The sequence below is a fragment of the Trachemys scripta genome, chromosome 5 (assembly GCF_013100865.1).
Source record: "Trachemys scripta elegans isolate TJP31775 chromosome 5, CAS_Tse_1.0, whole genome shotgun sequence".
Classification (NCBI taxonomy): domain Eukaryota; kingdom Metazoa; phylum Chordata; order Testudines; family Emydidae; genus Trachemys; species Trachemys scripta.
In genome coordinates, this window is record NC_048302.1 from 28,452,300 (window position 1) to 28,477,952 (window position 25,653).

Consider the following 25,653-nt stretch of genomic DNA (forward strand, 5'->3'; position numbering starts at 1 on the left):
AGTCCAAGATTTAGAGCATGATGTATGGATACATTAATCTGTTGAGCTTTTTAAGGCTACATAGAAATTGTATTTTTTTTTTTTAATATATATATATATATATGCCACCGACCATTCTTTTGGCCAAATTCCCCCTTTCTATCATTGCATACTTTTAGCAGTATAATAGGATTATGGATTTTAGCCATAGAGGACACTAAAGCATGTACTAATTCTCAAGTTTGAGACCTTAGTTTCTATTTTTTTTAACTGAACAAAAAAATCAACCGTGTAGCAGTTAGAGGCGCTAAGCTGGCTCCACTCTTATCAACTTCAGTGGGAATCAGGGCGGAGGCAGGGAGGATGGGGGATAACTACTCAGCATATTGCAAGATGGCCTGTCCACACAACCAGGTTAAAGATGAAAATATTTTAAAGGAAGGACTGTGGGATGGGATGGGAAGAAGAGTATGATATATGAAAGAGGAAACAGATGTTTCGTCTCTGCCGCTCAAGAATCTGTGTGACATCATAGTTCTACGGCACAGCTCTTCCCATTAACTTCAACGGGATATTGACTAACAGACTGCTTTGTAGTGAGGGCTTACAGAGTGTTTAATATGTAGTTAAAAAAAAATCCATTCTTCATGAAATACTGCCATAGTGCTAAAATCATGGTGCTACTACACATTCATGTGAGCACCCATGCACTGGCATTGGTAAGCTGCACTATTGCACACTTATCTTTTCATGACCTTATTTAGATAGGCTGGTTTATCAGTCAGGTGGCTCCAATGGCTAATCCTGTGTGGATCAAACCCTTGCAAAACTGTTTGTATAAAGAGGTGAGGAGTTTAGCAAAGTAATAGGCTGTAGCAGTAAAGCTTTACCAAGTTCATTTGCTGCCTCTCATGCTGTGCACAAATCCAAATGTGAGGGAGAGGAAAGGCAAAAAGTTTTACCCTAGTCCCCTGATATCTGCAGGATTTGTTTGGGGAAGGGAGAAAAGGTATACAAGCCTGGTGATCCATTTAGAAAACAAAAACAAACCCAAACTGTATAGAGTGTTTAGGAGAAAAATCTAAGTTGTTCTTAGGTAAACAAAAGAAAAAACTCCATATATTTCAAACCAAAACACCCCGTCTATTGATTACAATATACTATATGGTAGGCCTTCAGCTAGTAAGAAAATACTTTTCAGATTAATACATCTGTTTTATCCAATTTTAGCCTTCAAAAATAGCCAGTACCAGCAGGTAAGGTGCAGTAAAGGCCTTTGTGAAATACTCAATTATTATAGAATCTTCCATCACTGATTATGGAAGCTATTACAGGTATATTTGTGCAACTTCAGTTTAAGAGTTTCTCAAGGAGGACTTTACTATGAGTGAGTTGTTCTGTGACTATTCTATACAAAGATGGAAGGCACTAACCTCTAGTCTCACATTGTCCACAATTGTTTTAAGCTTTTGGGCTTCGTCAGATAGATGTTCTATTTGGTGTTTCATTTGCTCACTTTCTTCAGATGTAGCCAACCATTTTTGCTCAAGTTCTTCATGGTGGCCTTTGAGCTCTAGGTACTCCTGATCAGCCTTTACATACTTCAGTTGGGTACTGGCTAGGTCTTCTTTTGATATTCTGATTTCTTCAGTCATGCCTTGAAGTCTAGCCTCCTTATCAGACACTTCAGAGAGCAGTTTCTCTCTTTCTGATGTTAATAAACACAGTTCCTCTGATTTTTCAAATATCTGCCAAGGAAACTGGAATATTAGTGCATGTACTACAATAGCTACATCCCTATATGCAAAGGCAAGAAATGAAAATAGGCTGATGAAAGCTGTATCAGATCAGTAAATGGTTATGAAACTACATTTTGCCCAGGCAACAGTCAAAACTAAAAAAAGAAAGAATGCATACAAGAATGGGGTCTAAAACCTGCTTCTTTCAACTCCCTTCTTTAACCGCTTAAAAATTCCTTGGGCTGCCCCCAGATAAAGATATTTAAAATATATAAGACATGTCTGTCTCAGAAATTTAGGTGGATATTCCTAATTAGGGAGTCCTCTATAAATATTCTGTTAAAAAGATTTTATAGGCACAATAGCCTATTGTTATTCTCTAATTTGGAGGACTTTTTGGTAATCACTGCGCTATTGAAGTTTAAAGACTTAATGGGGTGGGTGTTTGTGATCAGGATTCTATGGAGGAAATGTGCCTTGGATATTTTTAAGTGCATATTTTGGCATGCAAACTTAAACAAGGCATTTGTTGTATATTATATCAAAACCTTAAAACAAAATTAATTATATAGGTAGTCAGTTTTCATGCATGTTTGGCTGCTGCATGTATAGTCTACTTATAAACTGAAAGAAATGCAAATGCACACAAAATTCAAAAGGTGATAAAAAGATGCCTGACATCAAAGATTAAAACCTTCTCACTAACTAGATGATTCAACCAATACCAAACCAAATACTACTTATCATAACTATGTCTAACCTTGTTAGTGGTGTCTTTGGTGCAACCATTTCTAAGACATCATGCAGGAGAAAATAAATCCAGTTCCTGGCATGAAAGTCGCTGGGCAGGTTTCAATTGCCTAACCTTCCCTTAAATATAGCTCAAGGAATTTATCTTTACATAGCTTTTCTAAAGACTTGTAAGTGTTTGAAGATAAAGAAGTCGTTGCTTTAAAATTCAATATTTCATTCCTATCTAAGACAGTGGAATCCTGTTCAGGGTCATGAATGGCATGTCTAAGTTTAGGGTGTTAAGCCAAAGCTCCAAATCCCACCTCAACCCTGACCTGGAGTGGTCACCTCTAAGTCGGATTGGGCAGTCCAATGGTTTTATGGATTACTGACAAGTCATTAAAATGTGTTTTAGAACTTGGAAAAAACTGGATGACTTCACATTTAAGTTTTGAAATATAAATATTAAATAAATGTAACATCCCCTTTCCCCCCCAATCTTCCCCCCCAAAGTTATCAATTTGGTTGATCTACCTTTGTTCTAATCAAGGTTTGGGATATTTTTGACAGTATGAATGGCTATCCAGTAACCTTCCACCAATATACCAAGCCTCTAAAATTCAGTATAAAATAGTAAGAACACATCTAAAAAAAAGGCAGGCTTGTCTTAAGCTTAAGAGCCTCCCTAGAAAGTTTCATATACTCGTCACCAATGCATATACTAAGGCAGTCAGAGCATCCTTAATATTTTTAAAATATATGCAGATCACTTAAGCAGCAGCATGCATGCACAGATGACCTGTTACTTTAAGTTCTTAAGAGAAAAATACATGGAAGTGTGTGTGTGTGTGTGTGTGTGTGGGTGTGTGTGTTTCTGAGCGTGTGTGTGTGTGTGTGTGTGTGTGGTGTCACACATTTCATAGCTTCCATAGGATGAGCTTGTTGCACACCACAGAACCTCCTTGCATCCCTCAATTCCACCCCACAAGCCCGTGTGCTGCCTTCTATCTCCCTCCATTTCAGGAACTCTCTGCAACTCCCCACAATCTCCTCCTTCCAGGGGTTTTGTTACCCCCCCTCCCATTCTCCCTTCTTCCCATACCCAGAGTCCCCCCGATGTCAGCAGGTCTGTGCACACTTTTTTCTACTTCTTCCCATTCTCCCACTCCTCACCATGGGCTCTATATGTCCCCTCCTTCCCCAAAGCTCCCCTCCCACAGGTGGGTCTGTATGTCCTGGTTTTCCCCCATACCTGGGCCCCCCATTCTCCCTTCGTGTCATGGACTATATGCATGTCCCCATTCCCCCAACCCCATTTTTCTGTCTCGGGGATTACATACAGACAGTTACTGTCGAGTTAGTGTAAGGCTTTCATAATCTCAGCATATTATTAGAGCAAGAGGTTTTGAATTTTTACCTGTTTCTGTAGCATCTCAACTTTATCGGGTAAAGATCTGAATTCTGATGATGTATCTACTTCCTTTCGTAATACTGTGTTCTCTTCTAACACTTTATCCAATTCATTTTTTAAATCGGCTATCTTTCTTTCCAATTCCACAAGAGACAACAAATCTAGAGTTTGAAAGATTTACATTAATAAAAAGCTCCAAAGAAGGGGGAAGAAGAGATCCACTTTGATTGTTTAATAGGCAGAAGATGCACACATTGGTTGAGAGAACATTACTAGGTTTTAAACAGATTTACTTTTTGGACTGATTAAAATCAAACTTGTTGACAATGAAGGAGGAGGTCAGGCTGCCAATTAGTTATTTTATCACTAGTTGTTTGGATCAATTCCAGATTATTGTAAGACAACTTCTTCCAAATATAAAAAAAAACAACTTTAACTTCACTGTTTATTGCAGTATGTAACACAAAAATCCTGTCACATGAAGTGTGTGGGAAAAACTGAACATAGGAATGTTTTAAGCAGTTGATGTGTATCAAAAAAACAGCGATCCCAAGCTGGTGAACAATGAAGCTTCTAAATACTTGAATGAAGTAAAGCTCAATAGCTATTGCTCTATACCTTCCCCTCCCCTCTCAAACCCCCCACAAACTATTAATGTACACTTGTATAGGTTACTATGTCAAAACACTACGAAGTGGGGAGATCTACTAAGTCATTCAGAATAGACTTTTTGTAACAGTACCTTTTGGAACTTTACCCTCCAAGAGCGAGGTTAGCTTTGTGTTTTCTTGAAAGGCAGATTGTAGCTCTCTCTGTAAGTCAACTTGCATTTTTTTGTAGCTCACTTTTCCTGCTTCTAATTGACTTTGATACAATTGAACATCCTTTTCCATTTGCTTGTAACCATTTAAGAGCTCATTCTGTATGAAAAGAGAAAGATTATTCTAGTCACAGAAGTACTGTGACAAATTAAACTAGGCATTTAATAGTAAGCAAAGCTCCTTTCGCCACTGCTGTTGACAATACTACAATCTTCCTGATCTCTCAGAATTGCCCAGTATTATCTTTAACTTCTCCCCACATATCTAGCTGGTCATTAAAGTTTTGTTGCTTCTTCATCAACTCTTAACAAATATCAGGTCTTTCTTTATGTACTAGCTACTAATGCTTGCCTTCCATCTGGATTACTGTAGCCTCCTCTCCAGCTTGATACCTGTGTCAGTCCCCACAAATTTGTCTGTACCATTCTGAACAAATTGATCTTTCAGGCCCAGACCACCTCACTCCCCTATAAAGTCACTCCATTTGTTTATCCTGCCCCTTTATAGTATCTTGTCCTTATTCTCACTTTCAAATCTCACACCTCTGCCTTCACCTTCTTATATTTCCCCCCCTTTTGCTCCACCAATAACACCAGCCTCAATGCCCCCCTTGCTTCCATCTCCCATTCCTGTTCTTTTGCTTTCTTTCATGCTGCTTCCAAGCATGGAACACCCATCCAGCCGCAGTGTGCCAGGCCTCTACTCTCCTTAGTCAAATTCTTCCTGAAGTCCTACTATCCAGGAGCCCCACAATTATAAAAAACAAGTACAAGGGAGATTAATTAGTAACTTCCCCTGAGTCTTGTCTTTCCAGATTTGTTCCTTGACTAGTCTCTCTGAAACAAGGAGAGCCTCTATAACAGTTTCTTATACAGCCAGAAGCATATCACTTAAGCTGAAATAATAAGTTACTTGCCATTTTCTCTTTTAGCTCAAGATTTTCACTCCTGAGAAATGCAGATTCTTTCTTGGCATCCAGGGCTACAGTTTCAGTATCAACGAGAGACTTACTCATTTGTTGAATTTCATCAAGTAGTTTATCAGAGTCTCCCTGTAAGAATGAGACAGATATTAAACACAAATAACCAGAAACTATGATAAAGCAAGTATCATCTTGTTAGGATTCCCATGTAGCCAAATAAGTATCATACTGGTTTTAAGAGTCCTAGAGAACTTGTTGTGTTTAAGTGCCATAGTAGCAGGAAATTTTTCCTGCGAAAAATAGAACACATAGCAGTTTATCTAGTAATCTTTCTTAGATACATTTACTGATATATGCAGTATGAATTGTACAGTAACTCCTCACTTAAAAGTCGTCCCAGTTAACATTGTTACGTTGCTGATCAATTAGGGAACATGCTCGTTTAAAGTTGTGCAATGCTTCCTTCTAACGTCGTTTGGCAGCCGCCTGCTTTGTCTATTGCTTGCAGAAAGAGCAGCCCATTGCAGCTAGCTGGTGGGGGCTTGGAACCAGGGTGGACCGGCAGCCCCCCTATCAGCTCCCCACTCCCCTAAGTTCCCTGTGCAGCAGCTGCCCAGCAGGCTATCAATTGCAGCTGTCCCTCCCCCCACTGCCATGTGCTGCTCCTGCCCTCTGCCTTGGAGCTGCTCCCCGAGACTCCTGCTTTCTGTACAAGGGGGAGGGAAGGAAGAGGGGGGCTAATGTCAGGGTGTCCCCCTCCCCCCTGCTCCTGCACCCCACTTACCCCATCTTCCATAGAGCAGGGGGCACACACCAGGGCTCAGGAGGGAGGGAGCTTGCCGCAGCTGTGGTCTCAGCAAGCTGATCTAATTAACAAGGCAGTGTACTTAAAGGTGAAATGTGCATATCTCCCGCCATTCCTGCTGCCTTATTGAGTGAGAGAGTTAACCCTTGAGTGCTCAGCCAATTGCTAGTTCATCATCTAGCAGTAAGGGAAATATCCCACCCTCTGACTCCATCTCAACCAAGCTTCACAATCATCATCACTGTGTACCAATATTAAATTGTTTGTTTAAAACTTAGTGTGTGTGTGTGTAAAAAATGTAGTCTTTTGTCTGGAGAAAAAAAATTTCCCTGCAACATAACCCCCTCATTTACATTAATTCTTATGGGGAAATTGGATTTGCTTAACATCGTTTCACTTAAAGTCGCATTTTTCAGGAACATAACTACAACGTTAAGTGAGGAGTTACTGTATTTGCCCAGCAAAAATTCATATGTGTTGATGAGTAATAAGTAGCCAGCATAATAATCAGCTCTTGTATAGTAGATTTCTAAGCTTTTGTCATTTTTCCCCTCTGGGAAGGAGTTCAGTCTCTCCTATTATAACCAAATTAGCTCTAAAAAATCAGAGGAGAACTCAAGTTTACCACTGAAAAAGACACATCTTTCTTCCCCATGCCTGCCTTCTGTAGTTCTTCCACATATTTCTGCAAATCCTTTACTTGATTTTCTTTTTCTTTAAGCTGTTCCAATTTTGATTTTAATTCAGCCTGAAAAAAAGAATTAGAGAAAAGCAGCATAAGCAGGTGAACAATTTAAGTATACAATTTGATTTTACAGGTAACTTCACTAACAAAAAACAATTATAAACACACAAGCAGAACTGCTCAGAACCCAATTATTTTATCTACTAAAAAAGTTAGAAGGTTAAGATCTGATATATACAAAATTATGTATTTCATTCTATACAGTCATCCAGTTGTGTTACATGCAAGACCATCAGCCAAGCTCACCTCCAGATCTTCATTGTACACTTCAGCATTTTTAACTATATTCTGTAAGTTGGTAATTTCATGTATTAGTTGTATCTGTGGAGCAATTGAAGCAAAATTGCAGAGGATATTAGAAAGCACCCATCCATTAATTTTAGTTGCCATCACCATGAAAATAAGCAAGATCTACCTTAAATTTTCCCCAGGGTTTGGCAAGACAATATGTTGTTTACTATAGTTAAGAAACAAGTCATTACATCCACTTTAAGGCAGAAAGAAAAAAGTTGCATGAAGTCACAGCCCTTTACTTCAGCTTCCCAATCGTTTAACAAGGATTTCAGCATACCTCAACCTGCCATAGCCCAAACACAGGATGCAGTGTGATGCAATATAAGTGATTCATGCAGGAAAAACTTAAAAAGTGAAATTCAATCCTTAAGATTAAGTAATTTTTTTTATAAGATCAGTTGCTATTGAGTTTGGGTTCCCAAGACTGCAGGGAAAAGTTTAGATATGGAGACTATCTCCTCAATAAAACCCATCGTTACAACATTGGTTCACACTTTTAGTAAAAGCTATTTTAGCAACTTTTAGGGAAAATGCAGTTTTTATAGCAACCTCAGTTTACTGTCAACGAGCAGCTCAATCTTCACTCCCTCCTTCCAACCACAAATTGTGCACCTCAATAAATCAAGAAATAAAATCCTCAGAGCATGTTTTACAACTGTCAAAAGATGCTTTTATTAGCAGTCAGCCGTAGTCAGCTGGCAAGAATCAAGCAAGATTTACTTTTGACCTTTAACATAAGTGATTTTATATTTTCATATTTGCCGTGAATTAGAAGTCAGCATCTTCTATACCAGTGTTTCTCAAAGCTGGTCCGCCGCTTGTTCAGGGAAAGCCCCTGGCGGTCCAGGCCGGTTTGTTTACCTGCCCCATCTGCAGGTTCGGCTGATTGCGGCTCCCACTGGCCGCGGTTTGCCACTCCAGGCCAACGGGGGCTGCGGGAAGCGGCGCGGGCCGAGGGACGTGCTGGCCGCCCTTCCCACAGCCCCCATTGGCCTGAAGCGGCGAACTGCGGCCAGTGGGAGCTGCAATCGGTCGAACCTGCAGACGGGGCAGGTAAACAAACCGGCCCGGACTGCCAGGGGCTTTCCCTGAACAAGTGGCCCGACTTTGAGAAGCACTGCTTTATACTACATAATTTCCCAGTACATAGAAGTATTTGTCTTAGGTTTCTTTGCTGACATAGTATCATTCAGCAAAAGCAAGCATTTCAATGTCCTACAGATATTACTACTGAGTCTCTCAGTGATATTTAATTCACAAAACAAGACTTGAATAGTTATAAGTCAGACCTATACAAGTCGTGCATTTAGAAATGCACTAAAGCAAGATCTTTTGTTCAAGATGTTTGAGTTAAATATTTAACTTTATTAAATTATCGTTTAGAAAGCACTCTTGACAAAAATCCAAAATAATGTGAAGTGCAGATTAGTAAATTCAATTTTAACTGTGGACATTATCCAAATTACAAACAGCTTATTTAGCTGAAATTCAGTTTAGGAGTGCAACCCTGAACTTGCCTGCATAATGATGTCAGAAAACTGGAGCAAATTTTTCTCCATGACCTAGCGTCGAAATTCCACAATCCCTCAACTAGTCTGAACATACTTTGTAATTTTGTGTTCATGATCCTTGGTAATCAATATGTCATTTGGAATAAGGTCTTATATTACACACTTCTGAAAACAGACTTCACCTCATTTTTCAGAGAAGTCTTACCAGGCTGTAACTTTGATTTTACCATCTTACCTCATGGTCTTTTTGGGTTTGTTTTTCCAGTTCCTCAAATTCATCTGTTTCTATCTTTTCCTTCAGTTTCTCCTTCAATTCACGCATCTCCAATTTCAGCTGTTCATTTTCTAATACTAGGTTGTCAAAGTTAGCTTGCAGGACATTCACCTCATTTCTAGCAATATCCTAAAAAAAAGGAGGAGTGATGTGTTATAAGACGGTTTACTTGCATTTTAAGCTGATTTCTATTAGGACACTGAGCTGACCTACCTTTTCTAGTGCTAGTGTTTCACAGAGTTGGACAGAATCTGCAAAGTCTTTTTGACTCTAGAAAGAGAAATGCTTTCTGTTAGCCATTTTACAAGATTGAGTGACTTAGTTTAAAAAAATTAGTACTGTATGAGTAGCTGGAGTTGAAATAAATAAAATAAACCCTCAAATTAAGATGTATTTATTTTTAACCACCACATTATGAAGGCTGCTAAGATGACGACAACAACATTGGTTAGTATAATGTTTAGAGATATAGGAAGCATAATTGATCTTGTAAAAGAGGTCAGCTTGGCCAGATCAGACTACAGACTGAAAAAATTATAAAAATAAATTCCCTCAGTTGTGTATGATCTTGTATTAAATTATCAATCTTGAAAGTTACCCAGTTCATATTAGCTCCAGAATTCCATTCGCTTTCTGAGACTGCATCAGGGGTAGGTAGACACAGATAATCATATTCAGAATACTCTGAAAACATAGCTAAAAAAAGAAAGATATGTGCATTTAAAAAACAAAAACAAAACACAGCAACTTGTCCATGATGGTAAAATTTTGTTTTCTCACAAAAAGGATTCTATCAGTTCATAATCAAATATGGTGTAGCCATATCTGCAAATACTGCTAACTGGATAGAAATTTTTGCTCCTATGCGGTCCTTCTATAAATGGCCTGGAACTATGCCACACAGTTCAGTCTTCAATACCCAACATCCTGTAAGCTAACAAATATTAACAAAAGGAGAGGAAAATCCAATGGATTCTCTGTTATGAAGTGATAAGAATTATAGGTAAGGAAAAATATTGCCTTTAGAGGAAACCCAAGGGGGAAAAGAATTATATCATTTTAAAATGGTGTGCTCATCCTAGAAGGGGTTTTTGGGGGAGTGGGGAAGCAGGAGGGAACAAGTTCCAGTGAACAACAACTTGGTCCAAGTTCTCCTGTGTACCCCTTATCCCCAGCTCGGGCCTTCTGGAAGAAAGGGGTGAACCTCTGCCCTTCTAATGAGGCTTGTGAGTATTTGACCACTGTGGTTCTGATTATGTTGACAAAGGATTCACCTATTCCTGCTGAGAGGTTTAGATTTTTGAGAAAAAAAGAAAAAAAAAAAGCTCAGCAATTTTGACAGGGACCCTTTGTTGTAAAGAATGATTTATCAGTACCCGAAACATAGCTAATCTTAAAATGGACCATTTTTGGGTGCTTTTTCTTGGGGAGACACCCTGGGTCTAGGCTTTTGCCCTTTTTCTGAAATAGACAGCAACTGAAAGTCTGAGACGGCTAAGGAATTTCCTTGAGCCAAGTATGTGAACATCACCGGTTACTTTTACCTTTTATTTGCCCCACTGGAGTGCTGTTTTTACCCCTTTGTCAGGAAACCTAGAAGCAAGTCTTCTAGTTCGTTATTATTCATGTGCAGTATCTCTATTTTAACTCATTTGCTTTGTATCATCCAGTACAGCTGCTATGTTAAGAGTAAATTCTTTTACTCCAAGCTCCATTTATATTGGGGAGCTCTCTCCCCATCTCAACGTCTTCATTTGGATAACCAGTGAGCACCTTCTAAATCAAGTTTCCTTGTTAGTGTCTTCTCCCCAAACATGTACTCACAATCCTCCATCTCTGGAAGCTTCTCTGCCAATGTTTTCATTTTTTTGGCATCAGTTGGCTTTAGCTTTTCAAAATTTGCAAAATAGCTGATGTCCCCTTGATTTATTTTCCCAGGGGCCCAAGTAACTCTTCTTTTTCTTTTGGCCTGAAAAAGGGGAGAATACACAAATGAAGTCATATTAGAACAATAACAGTCAAGTGAAGCATTAATAATAAAGGTAACTTTTCCTTCATTTTACCCCTTGTTGTTCCCCTAACAGTATAAGCAGATAACTGCAATACAAACAAAATCACCCCCTTTAGTTTTTTCCAAAATTAAGGTTCAGCTAAGCAGTTTGTTTTCCACAAAACTACTTCTTATACCAGTTATCAAAGAACTTTACAGACAATGGATTGAACCTCACAACAATCCTGTTACTTAAAAAATTATCCTCATTTCAGACTGGGTAACTTAGGAAGAGATTGTGTAATTCACCTAGATTCAGATAAATTCTTATGATAGACGCCGCCAAGCCAAGACTAGAACTCAATTCTTCAGAATCCCAGTCCTATGCTTTACTCAGTAGGCCATCTTGTGCATCTTATTATAGCTAGTTTACTGCAACACCAGCTAAATAGCCTGACACTGTACTGAAGTGTCAACCAAAAGTCTAAAGATTAGTCATTTCATAAGCTTTACAGAAAGGACCACTTTTCATTATATTTCACAGATCTAAGGAAAAACGCACAAAACACCTTCTCCAGTTATAGGTCAAGATTTCCCAGGTGTCCTGTGACCCTGAATAATTACTCAGTCTTACTTTAAGATCTTTCTGGGATGTAAACGAGGAGGAGGTGACAAGCATTTCAGTTAGATTGAGTATCCTATTTTCTTGTATTTTCTGAAGAGAGTTTTTTTCTTCTAACAGCTGGGCTAGTTGGTCTTTCTCCATCGCGTGAAGATGAGTCTTTGAAGAAACCTACCATTATAAAAAAAAAAAAAAAAAAGCGTCAGCTTTGTTGTTCCTTCAAGTAACAACTACTTTTATATAGATACATAACATACAAGCCCTTTTTTTTTTTAAACTCTAACTTGGAGCAGCTTTCCATATATGTTGTCAGTTTTCTTGATGGAATAATCTAGCTTGTAGTTTACTTTTTAAAATCTAATATTTATGAGAGTTGAACAGGGAAACCCAGTGTTTCCTAGCAAAGAAGAGAAGGTTACTCACCTTGTGCAGTAACTGAGGTTCTTTGAGATGTGTGTCCCTGTGGATGCTCCACTTTAGGTGTCAGTGCATTCCAGCACTGATCAGAGATTTACGATAGTGTCCATGAAGGTCACGCGTGCACAGTAGGTGTCTCACGGTGCTGTTGGTGCTGCGCCTAGTGCACACATGACCCGAGCCCTCCAGTTCCTTCCCTACTGCAGAGTCCCAACTGCAAACTCCAAAGTAGAGGGGAGGAGGGTGGGTAGTGGAGCACCCACAGGGACACTCATTTTGAAGAACTTCAATTACTGCACAAGGTGAGTAACCTTCTCTTCTTCAAGTGCTGTCCCTGTGGGTGCTCCACTTTAGGTGACTCTAGAGCAGTGCCCCTCAGAAGGCAGGAGGGACTTCTGGTTCGTTTGAGTCATTGAGGTGAATACGGTTAGGCCCACTATGGCATCAGCCCTGGAGTCATGAGTGATTGCATAGCGCTCAGTAAATGTGTGGACGGAGGCCCAAGTGCCCACCTTACAAATCTCTAGTATTGGAACATTATGTGGGAACACTACTGAGGTTGAAATGGATAGTAGAATGCCCTCTGATGTGCACAGGAGGGTCTGTGTTCCGAATATGACAGCAATTTAAGGCATGTGGAGATCCATTTAGACAACCTCTGAGAGGATATTGCATCTCCTTTTGAGCGCTCGGTATTACTGTTTAACTTGTTCTGAGCAGGCTAGTTCATCATGATGGAACCATGTAGGAGCCACACTTGTAGGTGGACTATCTCTGGATTTGGGTGAAGAGTGCGAGCGTGGTGCTGAGACAGCAGTTCCGGACAACAAGGGAGAGTTCAAGGGGCACATATCACCATGCACATCAGGTAAGCGTACCAATCTTGTCTGGGCCACGTCGAGACTGTGAGGATAACCATGGCCCTCTCTGTTCATATCTTGTGTATCACACGTGATATCAGTGGAATTGGTGGGAACGCATACGTTAGTTGTGCATCCAATTTGATGAGAAAAGTGTCCCCCAGTGATCGGGATCCAAGTCCTGCTCTCGAGCAGAACATTGCACATTTGCAGTCCATTGAGGATGCAAACAAGTCAATGAGCGGAGTGCCCCACCAGCAGAAAATGGATTTAAAAATTCCCCCATTCATCTCTCATTCGTTGTCTCGGGAGAAGTACATGCTGAGCGTGTCCACCGTCACATTCTAATAGCCAGGAAGGTAGGAAGCCGAAATGATTATGTTGTGTTCTATGCATCAGTTCCATATCTTCGGTGCATAGCGAGTGTCAACAAGCGCCTCCTTGGCAGTTGATGTAAAACATGCATGCAACGTTGTCTGTCAATGTGAATGGATTAGTTCTTTATACGAGGTTGGAAATGCCTGCAGGCATTGCGGACTGCATGTAGCTCTAGTAGATTGATGTGTAACTGAGTCTCCACAGGAGACCATTTGCCTTGAACCGTGTGTTGATGCATATGGGCACCCCATCCTATCAGTTAGGCATTTCTGGTGATCACAATTGATGGAGGTTCCTGTTGGAACAGGATGCCCATACAAATATTTTCTGGTCTTGTCCACCAGTGTAGAGAGTCAAGGACACTGAGTGGTACTGCAAGTTGTTTGTGTAGGCTGTGCTTGCTGGGTATGTATATTGTTCTTAACCAGCCCTGTAGGTAGCGCATATGTAGGCTTGCACGTCAGACCACAAATGTTGTGGCTGCCATGTGTTCCAGCAGTTGCAGGACAGTATGAGCAGGTATTTGAGGGCTGACTCAGACCTCTGAGATAAAGTTTGTCAGAGTTGTGAATCTGGTCTGGAGCAGGGATGCTTTGGTTTCTATGGCGTCGAGGTGTGCCCCAATGAAGTCCAGTTGTTGGACTGGGATTAGAGTGGATTTTCATTCATTTATTTGGAGCCCTAGATCCCTGAATAGTGAGATAGTGGTTTTGACTGTGTACATTGTTTCATGTTGAGTTGGTCCTTTGAGAAGGCAATCATCCAGGTAAGGGAAGATCACTATTCCCTGTTTGTGTAAATATGCCGCAACTACCGGTAGGGTTTTGGAGAAAAAAAACTCTTAGAGCAGTAGATAAGCCGAACGGTAGTACTCTACTGGAAGTGTTCATGTCCTACTGTGAATCACTGGTATTTTCTGTGAGCAGGATGAATGGTGACATGGAAATAAGCATCGCTGAGGTCGAGGGCTGAAAACTAGTCCCCCTGTTGCAGTGCTAGAAGTATCGTGGCGAGTATGACCATTTTGAACTTTTGGGAGCATATGAACGTGTTGAGTTGTTGATTTTTCTGTGGTCCAAGATAGGTCTCCCTCCCCCATTCTTCTTCTGGGTCAAGAAATAATGGGAGTAAAATCCCTTCCCTTTGTATTGTGAAGGCACTCGTTCCAGGACATCTCGTTGTAGAAGATGATCAACTTCTTGTCGTAACAGGTGCCATGAGATGGGTCCCGGAAGAGGAATGGAGAAGGGGGTAGGGTAGGTGGTCGGGATGGTATATCCCGAACGGATTATTTCTAAAACCCATTGGCCCGATGTTATTGAGGCCCAGATGTGACAGAATGAGCAAAGGTGATGACCAAAATATGGGAATGGATTGCGCATAGGTGCTGCCTGGTGAGGGAGGTCGTTCAAACCCTCAACCAAAACTTCAATTGTGGTTTTGGAAGAGCCGAATGGGAAGTTAGCGCTTGGGATTGAGGTGCTCTCCGACCCCGTGAGCACTGCCGTTGATTATTGTAAGGCCATTGTTGCTGTCGATTATTGGAGGAGTCTCTGGGTCTCTGATAAGGTTGGTACCTTCTTCTCTTTGCAGGTGGGGTATAAATCCCCAGAGTGCATAGAGTGGCCTGAGAGTTCTTCACTGAGTGGAGCACCTCATCAATTTTATTCAAGAACAGCTTTTCTCGATCAAAAGGTAGGTCTTCTACTTTCGTTTGTAGTTCTCTAGGGATGCCAGAGGCCTGCAACCATGATCACTAAGGCTGTGGCACTGGCTGCCGTGTCCACAATGTCTAGGGATGCTTGGAGGGCTGTTTTGGCTATGAGTTAGTTGACCCTCGTTTACAATGGCCTGAAATTGTGACTGTTTCTCCTCGGGGAACTCTGCTGTGAACAAGCTACATTTCCCATAGTTATCATAATCGTATTTTGCCAACAAGGCGGAATAGTTGGCGACTCTAAATTGTAATGTGCCTTTAGAATAAACTTTGCACCCGAACAGGTCGAGCCTGTGGTGTCAATCTAAACCGGGTTTGCTTGCCGCATTGGTTAGTGGCATCAACTACCAAGAAGTTGGGAGGCGGATGGGCAATGAGGAAGTCTGTACCTTTTGCGGGGACACAATTCTTTTTATCCAACCTTTTGCATGTTGGCGGAATTGAGACCAGTGTCTCCCAGACTGTCTCTACTGATTCCAAGATGGCATCATTGATGGGGAGAGCGATCTTGGAGGCAGATGACGGCTGTAATATTTTACCAGCTTGTGCTGGTTTGTCTGCACTTCCTCCAATGGGATGTCCTGGCTTTGGGCAACCCATTTAAACAGTTCCTGGAACTGTTTGAAATTGCCTACCGAAGCAGGCAGTGGTGGCATAATTGCCTCACCTAGGGAGGAGGAAGAATTGTGTGCAAGAGATGTAGTCTCCTGTTCTGTGCCTGTTTCCATATCATCCCCAACTTCCTGAGCCTCCATGGGCTGTGGGGTGGGAGATGCCGGGTTGAACCGTAGTTCGCCTCTATGAACTATGGGTGGCTTGGAGCGTGGACCCCGGTAAGTTGCCCAGGGTTCCCAATGTGCTCATTGCATGGGGAAGGCCACTGGTACGTACATCCACAGCGGTGTGCACCATGGTTGAGCCATCTGGTTGTAATGGTATCTTGGCCCCGTATGGCTCCAAGGTGGTTGGCATTCTTTTGGTGAGGAATGGTCTGGTGAGAAAGTGCCTTGTTCCTGCACCTCATCATCATCTTCACTAGACAAGTGTCATTTCATGAGAGCTGCTGAAATCTCCTCCATTGCCCCGGGGGAGCCTTGGTACCGAGTATTGGGGAGGTTGGTGCCGACAATATCATCAGGTCTCTCTGGTGCAGCAGAGACTGTGTCGGTGCTGATGTCGGAACCTTCGGTGCTGCAGGGTCCACTCTCATCCATGCCAGCACTGGTGCCAACTGTGTTGCATGTTTGGTCAGTGCCGACTTGGTTTTCTCCACCGGAGCTGCCTGTGCTGTCGGTGCTGGGGGCGGAGGCCTGGTGCCTGAGGAGAAACTTGGTGCAGAGTCCCTTATGGGTGAACTCAGTGCTGTGGAGGAGGCATGTCTTTGTCTGTGCCTTGACGGTCTCCTTCGCTTGGGCCTCGGCGGTGCTGGAGGTACCCAGAGAGCTATAGGTGCTCACCTGAGCATATGTTGGCAATGGGGGTTGTGACCTAGCAGGAGACCACCGCTGTTTTTGTGGTGCTCTCTGCAGAGACGTCTGAGCCCTCTTCCTCTGTCTTTTGGAGGGTACATCTCCTTCTTCTGTTGGAGGAGCACCCGGAGAGGCAGTCTGCGTGTCCGATTCAGGTTGGAGGGATTTCTCCATCAAAATCATTTTTAGCCTGAGATCCTGATCACATCGGGCTCTGGCTTTCAAATTGCTGCAGTGGGTGCATTTTTGGGGGATATGCAGCTCACCCAGACATTGTACGCATGAGTGCCCCACCAAAACAGGCATTGCTTTGCGGCAGGAACCGCAGTGCGTGAAGCTTGAGGAGCCAGGCATCTTAACGGTTAACGTCCCCAGGATGGAGGGTAACTAAAGAAATTATTATTATTTTTTTAAATAAAATTAACAGTAATGCTAACTATAACTAGCTATTTAAACTAGGGCTGTTGATTAATCGCAGTTAACTCATGCGATTAACTCAGAAAAATTAATAGCTATTAATCGCAGTTTTAATCACACTGTTTAACAATACTAATTGAAATTTAAATATTTTGGATGTTTTTCTACATTTCATATATACTGTATTCTGTGTTGTAATTGAAATCAATGTGTATTTTTTATTACAAATATTTGCACTGTAAAAATGATAAACAAAATAAGTAGTATTTTTCAGTTCACCTCATAAAAGTATTGTAGTGGAATCTCTGTCATTAAAGTGCAACTTACAAATGTAGATTTTGTTTGTTACATAACTGCACTCAAAAGCAAAACTATGTAAAACTTCAGTGCCCACAAGTCCACACAGTCCTACTTCTTCTTCAGCCAATCACTCAGATAAACAACTTCGTTTACATTTGCAGGAGATAATGCTGACTGCTTCTTGTTTACAATGTTCTCACGTTTTGGTGACAAGCATTTGCATGGACTTTTGTAGCTGGCATTGCAAGGTATTTAAGGGCCAGATATGCTAAACATTTGTATGCTTTAATGCTTTAACACATCTGGCACATAAATATCTTGCAACGCTGGCTACAACAGTGCCATGAGAATGCCTGTTCTCACTTTCAGGTGACATTGTAAACAAGAAGCAGGCAACATTATCTCCTGCAAATGTAAACAAATTTTTTGTCTGAGCATTTGCCTGAACAAGAAGTAGGACAGAGTGGACTTGTAGGCTCTAAAATTTTACATTGTTTTATTTTTGAATGCAGGTTTTTTGTACTTAATTCTACATTTGTAAATTAAACTTTCATGATAAAGAGATTGCAGTACAGTACTTGTATTAGGTGAAAGACTTTCTTTTTTTTTTTTTTACAATGCAAATACTTGTAATCAAACAAATATAAAGTGAGCATTGAACACTTTATATTCTGTGTTGTAATTGAAATCAATATATTTGAAAATGTAGAACACATCCAAAAATATTTAAAGAAATGGTATTCTAGTATTAAACAGTGAGATTAATTTTTTTAATTGCACGATTAATCGCGATTAAAGTGGAGCACCCACAGGGACAGCACTCGAAGAAGAAACAAATTCCCCCAAATTCTAGACATGACACTACACTAAATACAAGACTTTAAACTAGATGTTTCCAAAAGACATACTCATGATTAAAACATCAGATATCCAGAGAGACGTTCCAGATCACTCCAGCTCGATAAAAATAAGCGTGTACAGTTTCAAGTGGCATTTCAGGAGAATTCTTCTCCGAGAACTAGTGTCATGGCAATACCATGACTGCTCTAAATACCACAGCCATGCAGAAAAATAGGACTGTTTCCTCAAACTTTAGAATAAAAAGTAATTGACCATCTCAGCAGAGAGAGGGCAAGACGTTTGTACGCTTTTACAGGTCTATGGGTAGAGATTTAAAATTTGGGTCTCTTAAAACAGATGACTTAGGTAGATCTAGGTAGGAAGTTTCCTGCATGACCACAAGCTTCTGTTTTCCCCTAAAAATTCTGCATAGATTTTATAGGCTTTGAGACATAGCATGTTGTTGTTATTCCATGTATAGTTTTTAATGCTTTGATTTACATTTTGGATCTTAAAATAACTAATGATTTTCTTTAAGATAGCTATGCAAAGAAGTAGAGTCTTTATTTTAAAAAGGAAGTACCAGGGTGGAGTTAATTATTGTGCTCTTTCTCAACCTCTCAAGGCATGTTCAGGATCTGAGAGTAAACTTCCATTCTATATGGCTTTTCAGGGTAGAAGACTGGAACAAGGCCTTCTGATAAGATCTGAATCCTTAAGAGTGACACTATCAACTTGAAATATAGTCATTATAAACAGTTTTAGGTACTACAATTATATCTGAGTTTTCCTATAAAAGTGTGGTCTTACAGTCCTCATGTCTTGTATTATGTGTACAAAACAGAATGGGAATTGTCTGATTACTCTTAGGCTAGGTCTATACTACCCGCCTGAATCGGCGGGTAGAAATCGACCTCTCGGGGATCGATTTATCGCGTCCCATTGGGACACGACAATCGATCCCTGAATCGGCGCTCTTACTCCACCAGCGGAGGTGGTAGTAAGCGCCGCCGACAGAAAGCCGCAGAAGTCGATTTTGCCACCGTCCTCACAACGGGGTAAATCGGCTGCGATATGTCCAATTCAGCTACGCTATTCACGTAGCTGAATTTGCGTATCTTAAATAGACTCCCTCCTGTAGTGTAGATGTACCCTTAGTGTTTCTGCTGTACAGCAAAGCCGCTTGAAGAAAGTTTGCTGTAATCTCAATTTGTCAAGGGAATGTCTATTCTGCCTTCTCATATCAGGAAATCCATCAGCCAGAGATTATGGGATTGCATTAGTGGATTTGCTGAGTATGAAAAGTGATATTATTTGAGGCCAATTAATTAAGAGAAAAAAACATTTGAAGTGATAATCAAGCTAGGCCAGTACAGACAGTTTGATAATAGGTGGGAGAGTACTTACAAGGGGAGATAGAGTCAATGTTTGTAATGGCTCAGCCATTCCCAGTCCTTATTCAAACCGGAGTTGATTGTGTCTAGTTTGCATATCAATTCTAGCTCTGCAGTCTCTCGTTGGAGTCTGTTTTTGAAGTTTTTCTGTTGTAATATAGCCACCCGCAGGTCTGTCACTGAATGACCAGACAGGTTAAAGTGTTCTCCCACTGGTTTTTGAGTATTTTGATTCCTGATGTCAGATTTGTGTCCATTAATTCTTTTGCGTAGAGACTGTCCGGTTTGGCCAATGTACATGGCAGAGGGGCATTGCTGGCACATGATGGCATATATCACATTGGTAGATGTGCAGGTGAACGAGCCCCTGATGGTATGGCTGATGTGATTAGGTCCTATGATGATGTCACTTGAATAGATATGTGGACAGAGTTGGCCTCGGGGTTTGTTGTTACTCTGAAACCTGTCATTATTATTTGAAAATTTTCAGGCATTCATGCTGCTGCTGCCGCACCCCAACCCCCGGCACACTTGCTTCCATGTCTCCTGACTATACATGACATACACTGAAAACACAGGAAAATTTCTAATCTCAGTTACAGTAATCTTGGGAGTTTTTATAATAGGTTACGAAATTCTAGGTTAGTGATTCTTCAAATGTTGCAAAAGGATGAAAATCCTTTGATTGCCTCTAGAAGTGTGGTAGCTAAATGAGAAAAACACAGAACCTAGAAGTGGGGTCTGCATGCATCTATCCCTACACCTATGGGCACATGGGATATAGTTAGGTTAATTGCACTGAATCTGTGAAGTTTCACATATGGATCTATGGAAGTAATGACATACCCATAGCTACCATGAGCTGTTTTGTTATACCACTTTGCACAACAAGCTGAAGTGTGTGAAGTTGAGAAGTGAGATATGGTCCAAAGTATTTTAAAAGCAAGTGCAGTTTATCTTCAAGTTTAGTTGCCTTTTATTTGGCATTTTTTGGCCTTCCTATATTAAATGCTATATGATTAGCTTAATATGTTCTGACATACTTCTTCCAACTGCCTTTTCAAGTCCACTATTTCCTTGCGATATCGTTTCAGGAGGGCATCATCATCCAGGACTTCGTTGACTTTTGGAGTATTCCTCATTCTTTTGGCTGTATTGGCAAACTGGAAAAATGACCATACAAGACAGTGAAGCTTCCCATTAGCAGAAGTTACAGAATAAGTAAATAAATCTTTATAGTTCTCTATCAGAGTGAAAAGTCATAACAGGATGACTAGAAGGTAAAATGAATATTTACTATTTGAGTAACAAGCACCAAATTAGTTAAGGCTGCAATTGAACATTACACCTTGTTATTTTCACTTACTCATAAGTTGTTCTTTTTTTTTTTTCCGGAGGGGGGGGGGCGGGGGAGATGGATGTGTGGGAAGGAAGGAGCGGGGCTGAAAGCTTCCATTGCTGGTATCAGCTCAAAGATGAAACAAAGAGGTTATCCAGCCAAATTTGATGTTGGAGAGCATAAGAAATACAACAAACCCAACCCTACAGATTAGTAAAAATGGAGTAGTTCTATTAACTTCACTGGGACAACTCATTCAAGTAAGGGTGTAGGTTCAGACCTAAAGCACTTTTCCAATTAAAAATAAATTAAAAAAAAAAAAGCCAAAACATTTTGCACATAGTTCAGAGTGCCTGACCTTAAGTTTGAACTTCACATATCATGAATCCTGAAGCAGTTGCTCGTTAAATTCAGCTATCTTAGATTATCTTTTGTACAATAACTCCCCACTTAATGTCCTGTCACTTAACAGTGTTTTGATCTTATGTCCCTGCTCAATTACAGAACATGCTTCATTTAAAGTTGTGCAATGCTTCGCTATAATGTCATTTGGCTGCCTGCTTTGTCCACAGCTGGTAGCCCAGATATCAGCTTCCCTACACCCCCCTCCCTCCTGCTTCCTGAATGCCGCGGGCAGGAGATAGGGGAGGGAGGGAGGGAGGAGGAGCGAGGACACGGCATGCGGAGTAAAGGGGGAAATGGGGGGGAAGAAGGAGGCAGGTTAAGGGTAGGGGCTTGGGGGAAGGGGTGGAGTGGGAGGGCCGAGGGTTGAGCCCCCTGCCCCTGGTGCTTGCAGAGTAGGGGAAGCTGTTGCGCAATGTGCTTCTCCTAGCCTACAGCACCTTCAGCCTCCTTGCCTGTCTCATTGTCTCCAGTGCCAGTTGGCTGTGCCTGTGTGGGGTAAGGTGGGGGCACCTCCCAACTATAGTATTGTACTGTATGGCCAAAAAAAAAAAAAAAAAAAAAAAAAATATTCCCTGGAACCTAACCCTCCCACCCCCATTTACATTAATTCTTATGGTGAAATTGAATTCGCTTAACATCGTTTCACTTAAAGTCGCATTTTTCAGGAACATAACTACAACGTTAAGTGAGGAGTTACTGTACATGCACAGCAAGAAGTTCACATTTGGTTGAGTTTGGGTTTTCCTATCTCACTACAGAACTATGTACTTATTTTCTGCTGCTCTGTAGTCCCAACTTTCAAGTGTATCTTAATTTTGGAAAAAATCAGAAGGCATGAAAGGGGGGAAGACTAAACTTAACCCCCCCAAAAAACCAGAAGTGGAAATTATTTCAATAGCAATGTTCAAAGGGACACCAACAATTTGAAGTTGTCAGCTTTTTTCTTTTTCTTTTTTAATTGTTGATTAGATTTCATATATTGGGCCTGATCCCTTGTCTGCCTGCGGCTTTACGTCACATGACCTTTCTAGGAATGGGATCTGTCACCATACGATAGATCTATACAAATGGGGGTGGGGGAGTGGGGGGAAATTACAGGCAACCTTAAAACTGGCATTTCCTAACTCTTGACTGTTTGGCTTTGCAATCTTAATAATGTTTGGTAGCATAGTTTGTGTGTATAATGTGTGATTATACACATAAAATTATAACTGCATGCCAGTACCAATGAAGTCTCTGAAAAGGGGAATTTATGAGAAAGTGGAGACTGTATAGATTATGCAGATGGAGGAAACAAGGAGAAATGAAAAATATGCCTGTCAAAAGAAGCAAAGTCCATACAACATATGTCAGAAGGTGCCTGGGTAAAGGCTCAAAGTATCAAACAATGCACTTCAATGGCTCTCAAGTCCACAGGAGGCCTCAAGAAAGATCAAGCAATCAATTTTGTTAAAGTATGGAAGCTGAGAAACTTGTGTTTCTGACCTAGTTAACTAAAACATATTAACACTTGGAAAAAATAAAGGAACAGAATAATTTTACCTGAAGGGTGCTAAGAGTTTCATCAAACGAAACTGGTGTAATTGTGCAAATTATAACTGTCTTCGCATTTCCTCCCAAGGAGTTTTGGAGAATTCGTGTCAACTTGCTGTCTCTATAATTTATGAAACTGTTGTGGAGGGGAAGAGAAAACACCAAACAAACCATGAAGCAAAGATTAGTGTTCTTGTACTGGTGAATATAATGATATTAGTTGCAAAAGGTAACAGATTGACCTAACAACATCTTGTATGAAATGGCAGTTCTCTTCAAGTTATACATGTCTGATGCAAGGAAATAAGGACAAATCAACATTAAGAATGCGAATGGATTTCAAGGCTTGCTAACTAATCAACTGTGTAGAGAGTTACATCTACTCATTTCCAGAAGAGATACTACAAATGCTTACCCAGATGGGTCATCACAGAGTTTCTTGATTACTTGACCCAAGATGAACAGACTCCGGTTTATGTTACATCCTTCTTTGAGTCGAACACCTAGATATTACATAGAAACACTTTGCTTTTATTCACAAAAGTCCACTTTTATCCTATATAATAGTCAAAGTAACTGTTCAGAGAAGGTTAAGCAGTCTTAGGTACCTAGGAATTGCAACAACAGATCAGACTAGTTGTCCATTTAGTTCAGTATTCTCTCTGACAGCAGTGTATATACACCCCCCCCCCCCCCCGCAATTAAACAACAAAAATACCCACAAGCAGCCAACTAACCTACCACACCCCACCCTACTGCCTGAGTGGACAATTAAGGAATGAGCTTCTCATAGGAGGAAACATTTCTTTGTGACCCTAGTCAGTGGTTGGCTGATGCCCTTAAGGTTTGTATCCATGCTAAAATTTGAATCCTGCCTAATCAAACTGTGAATACTCTCATTATGCATAATCTCAGTGAGCTTTTGGTTGTAGTGATAAATCCCACAGGTTAGTTATATGTTACGTAAAAACAAAAGAAGTATTACATTTTAAATTGGTTTGCCTTTTAATTTCTTTGAATAACCCCTTGTTCTTGAATTGTGAGAGGGGCACTGTTTACCTTGTCTATACCATTCATTATTTTGTAAGCCTTTATCACATCTCCACTCTAAACTAATTAAACCCAATCTATTTGCTCCTCTGAATCCTTCTATTTCTCTGAGGGTAGGTCTATACTTTACCGCTGGACCCAGAGGTAAGCAATCGATCTGGGATCGATTTATTGTGTCTTGTCTAGACGCGATAAATTGATCCCGGAAGTATTCGCCATCGACGCCGGTACTCCAGCTCGGCGAGAGGAGTACGCGGCATCGATGGGGGAGCCTGCCAGCCGCATCTGGACCCGTGGTAAGTTCGAACTAAGGTACTTTGACTTCAGCTACGTTAATAACGTAGCTGAAGTTGTGTACCTTAGTTCGAAGTGGGGGGTTAGTGTGGACCAGGCCTTACATTCAACTGTCCAACTAGGATTGCATCAAACATTCCAGGGAAAGGAGTACTATTATGTTAATTATAGCACTGTAACAATTAGAATAGTCTTTATACCATTCTTAAGCTTTATAAAGATTTTAGTTTAATTGCAACTTCATAGTGAGCAGAGTTTCACACTGAATAGTCTAGAACGCGCTTGGCTTTTTTTTCCTGAATGGATCTATGTAAATTTAGAACCCAGCACTTGGTAGACAGATAATTTCTTCTATGGTATAATACCGCTCAATTGTTAGAATGTTAGCAAGCATCTAAATACTAGGGAGATGGGCACAAAAGCAAACTCCATTACAGATTTAGTAGTAGTTATCTACTCAGGGGTGGTGAGTTATATAAGCTCGGAGTGCCCGGACCCAATCGAATTCAGGACCCAGTTGCACCAATGTTCGGGGCCGGGTCTCTCCCCTGGTCCCACCTGCCGCCTTCGTGCGTCTCCCCTGGAACAAAGCCGGACCCCGCCTGCCACCCCCTGCACACCTCCGCTGGAGTGTCCCTGCCTGCCCTGGGCAACAGGCAGCTGCCCCCTGCAACTCTGCACTGTGCTCCCTCGCCGCTTGCTGCCAACTACAAGGGAGTGGCGCCAAACAGGCTGAGGTGGTTGCTGCACATGCGGAGGGAGGAAGCACATGGCACAAACATCACAACAGGCCCCTGGCGGCCCGGCCCCCCGGCGGCCATCGGCGGGCCGGCCCCCCGGCGGCCAAACTCCCTCCCAGAGTCTGCACCCTGCTCCTGCATCTCCAGCCCAGAGCTGCACTCAGCACCCAAACTCCATCCCAGAACCCGCATCCAAACTTCCTCCCAGAGCCTGCACCCCAAATCCCCTCCCACACCCAAACTCTCTCAGAGAGGCTTAGGCAGGTGTGTATAGGGGTTAGGGAGGAGGGAGAGGACTTCGATCCATTCTGGGCACCACCAAAAATTATAGAGACATGCCACCCCTGTACCTACCTTCTGATCCTGTTTGGCTAGCTCTTTCACTGCCTGCCAGATCTACCAAGTTCTGCAAATTCATTAAAGATTTCATGAGGCACAGTTTGCAGGTAAGTCAGTTTAAAATGCTGTTAACGCAAAATCTATGCTAAGAATTTCAATCCAAGTTCAGTTAAGCCTTTGACATTTCTATAGTAATATACCAACTACACAGTGAGGCCAGTATTTTTCTAAGTTGCATGGCAAAAATGGCTTTAAAATATCAATGTACACTCCATTACCAATATTGCAATCACTATTAGTAAACTTGCATTGCAAT

At 41.3% G+C, this 25,653-nt stretch overlaps 1 protein-coding gene across 1 annotated transcript in view; it reads right to left on the bottom strand.

Annotated features, from left to right (window-relative positions):
* Nucleotides 1-25,653, bottom strand: part of CENPE (centromere protein E) — an 89,688-nt gene that overhangs the window by 46,277 nt on the left and 17,758 nt on the right. Inside the window, exons 9-23 of the mRNA XM_034772563.1 lie at nt 25,353-25,404; nt 23,330-23,417; nt 22,924-23,050; nt 20,681-20,800; nt 11,858-12,016; nt 11,058-11,202; nt 9,832-9,929; nt 9,447-9,503; nt 9,195-9,362; nt 7,401-7,475; nt 7,035-7,157; nt 5,599-5,733; nt 4,604-4,781; nt 3,868-4,022; nt 1,413-1,727 (exon numbers count right to left, since the gene is read on the bottom strand). Coding sequence (XP_034628454.1) covers nt 1,413-1,727; nt 3,868-4,022; nt 4,604-4,781; nt 5,599-5,733; nt 7,035-7,157; nt 7,401-7,475; nt 9,195-9,362; nt 9,447-9,503; nt 9,832-9,929; nt 11,058-11,202; nt 11,858-12,016; nt 20,681-20,800; nt 22,924-23,050; nt 23,330-23,417; nt 25,353-25,404 — 1,995 coding nt within the window. The remainder of the gene's footprint in view (nt 1-1,412; nt 1,728-3,867; nt 4,023-4,603; nt 4,782-5,598; nt 5,734-7,034; nt 7,158-7,400; nt 7,476-9,194; nt 9,363-9,446; nt 9,504-9,831; nt 9,930-11,057; nt 11,203-11,857; nt 12,017-20,680; nt 20,801-22,923; nt 23,051-23,329; nt 23,418-25,352; nt 25,405-25,653) is intronic.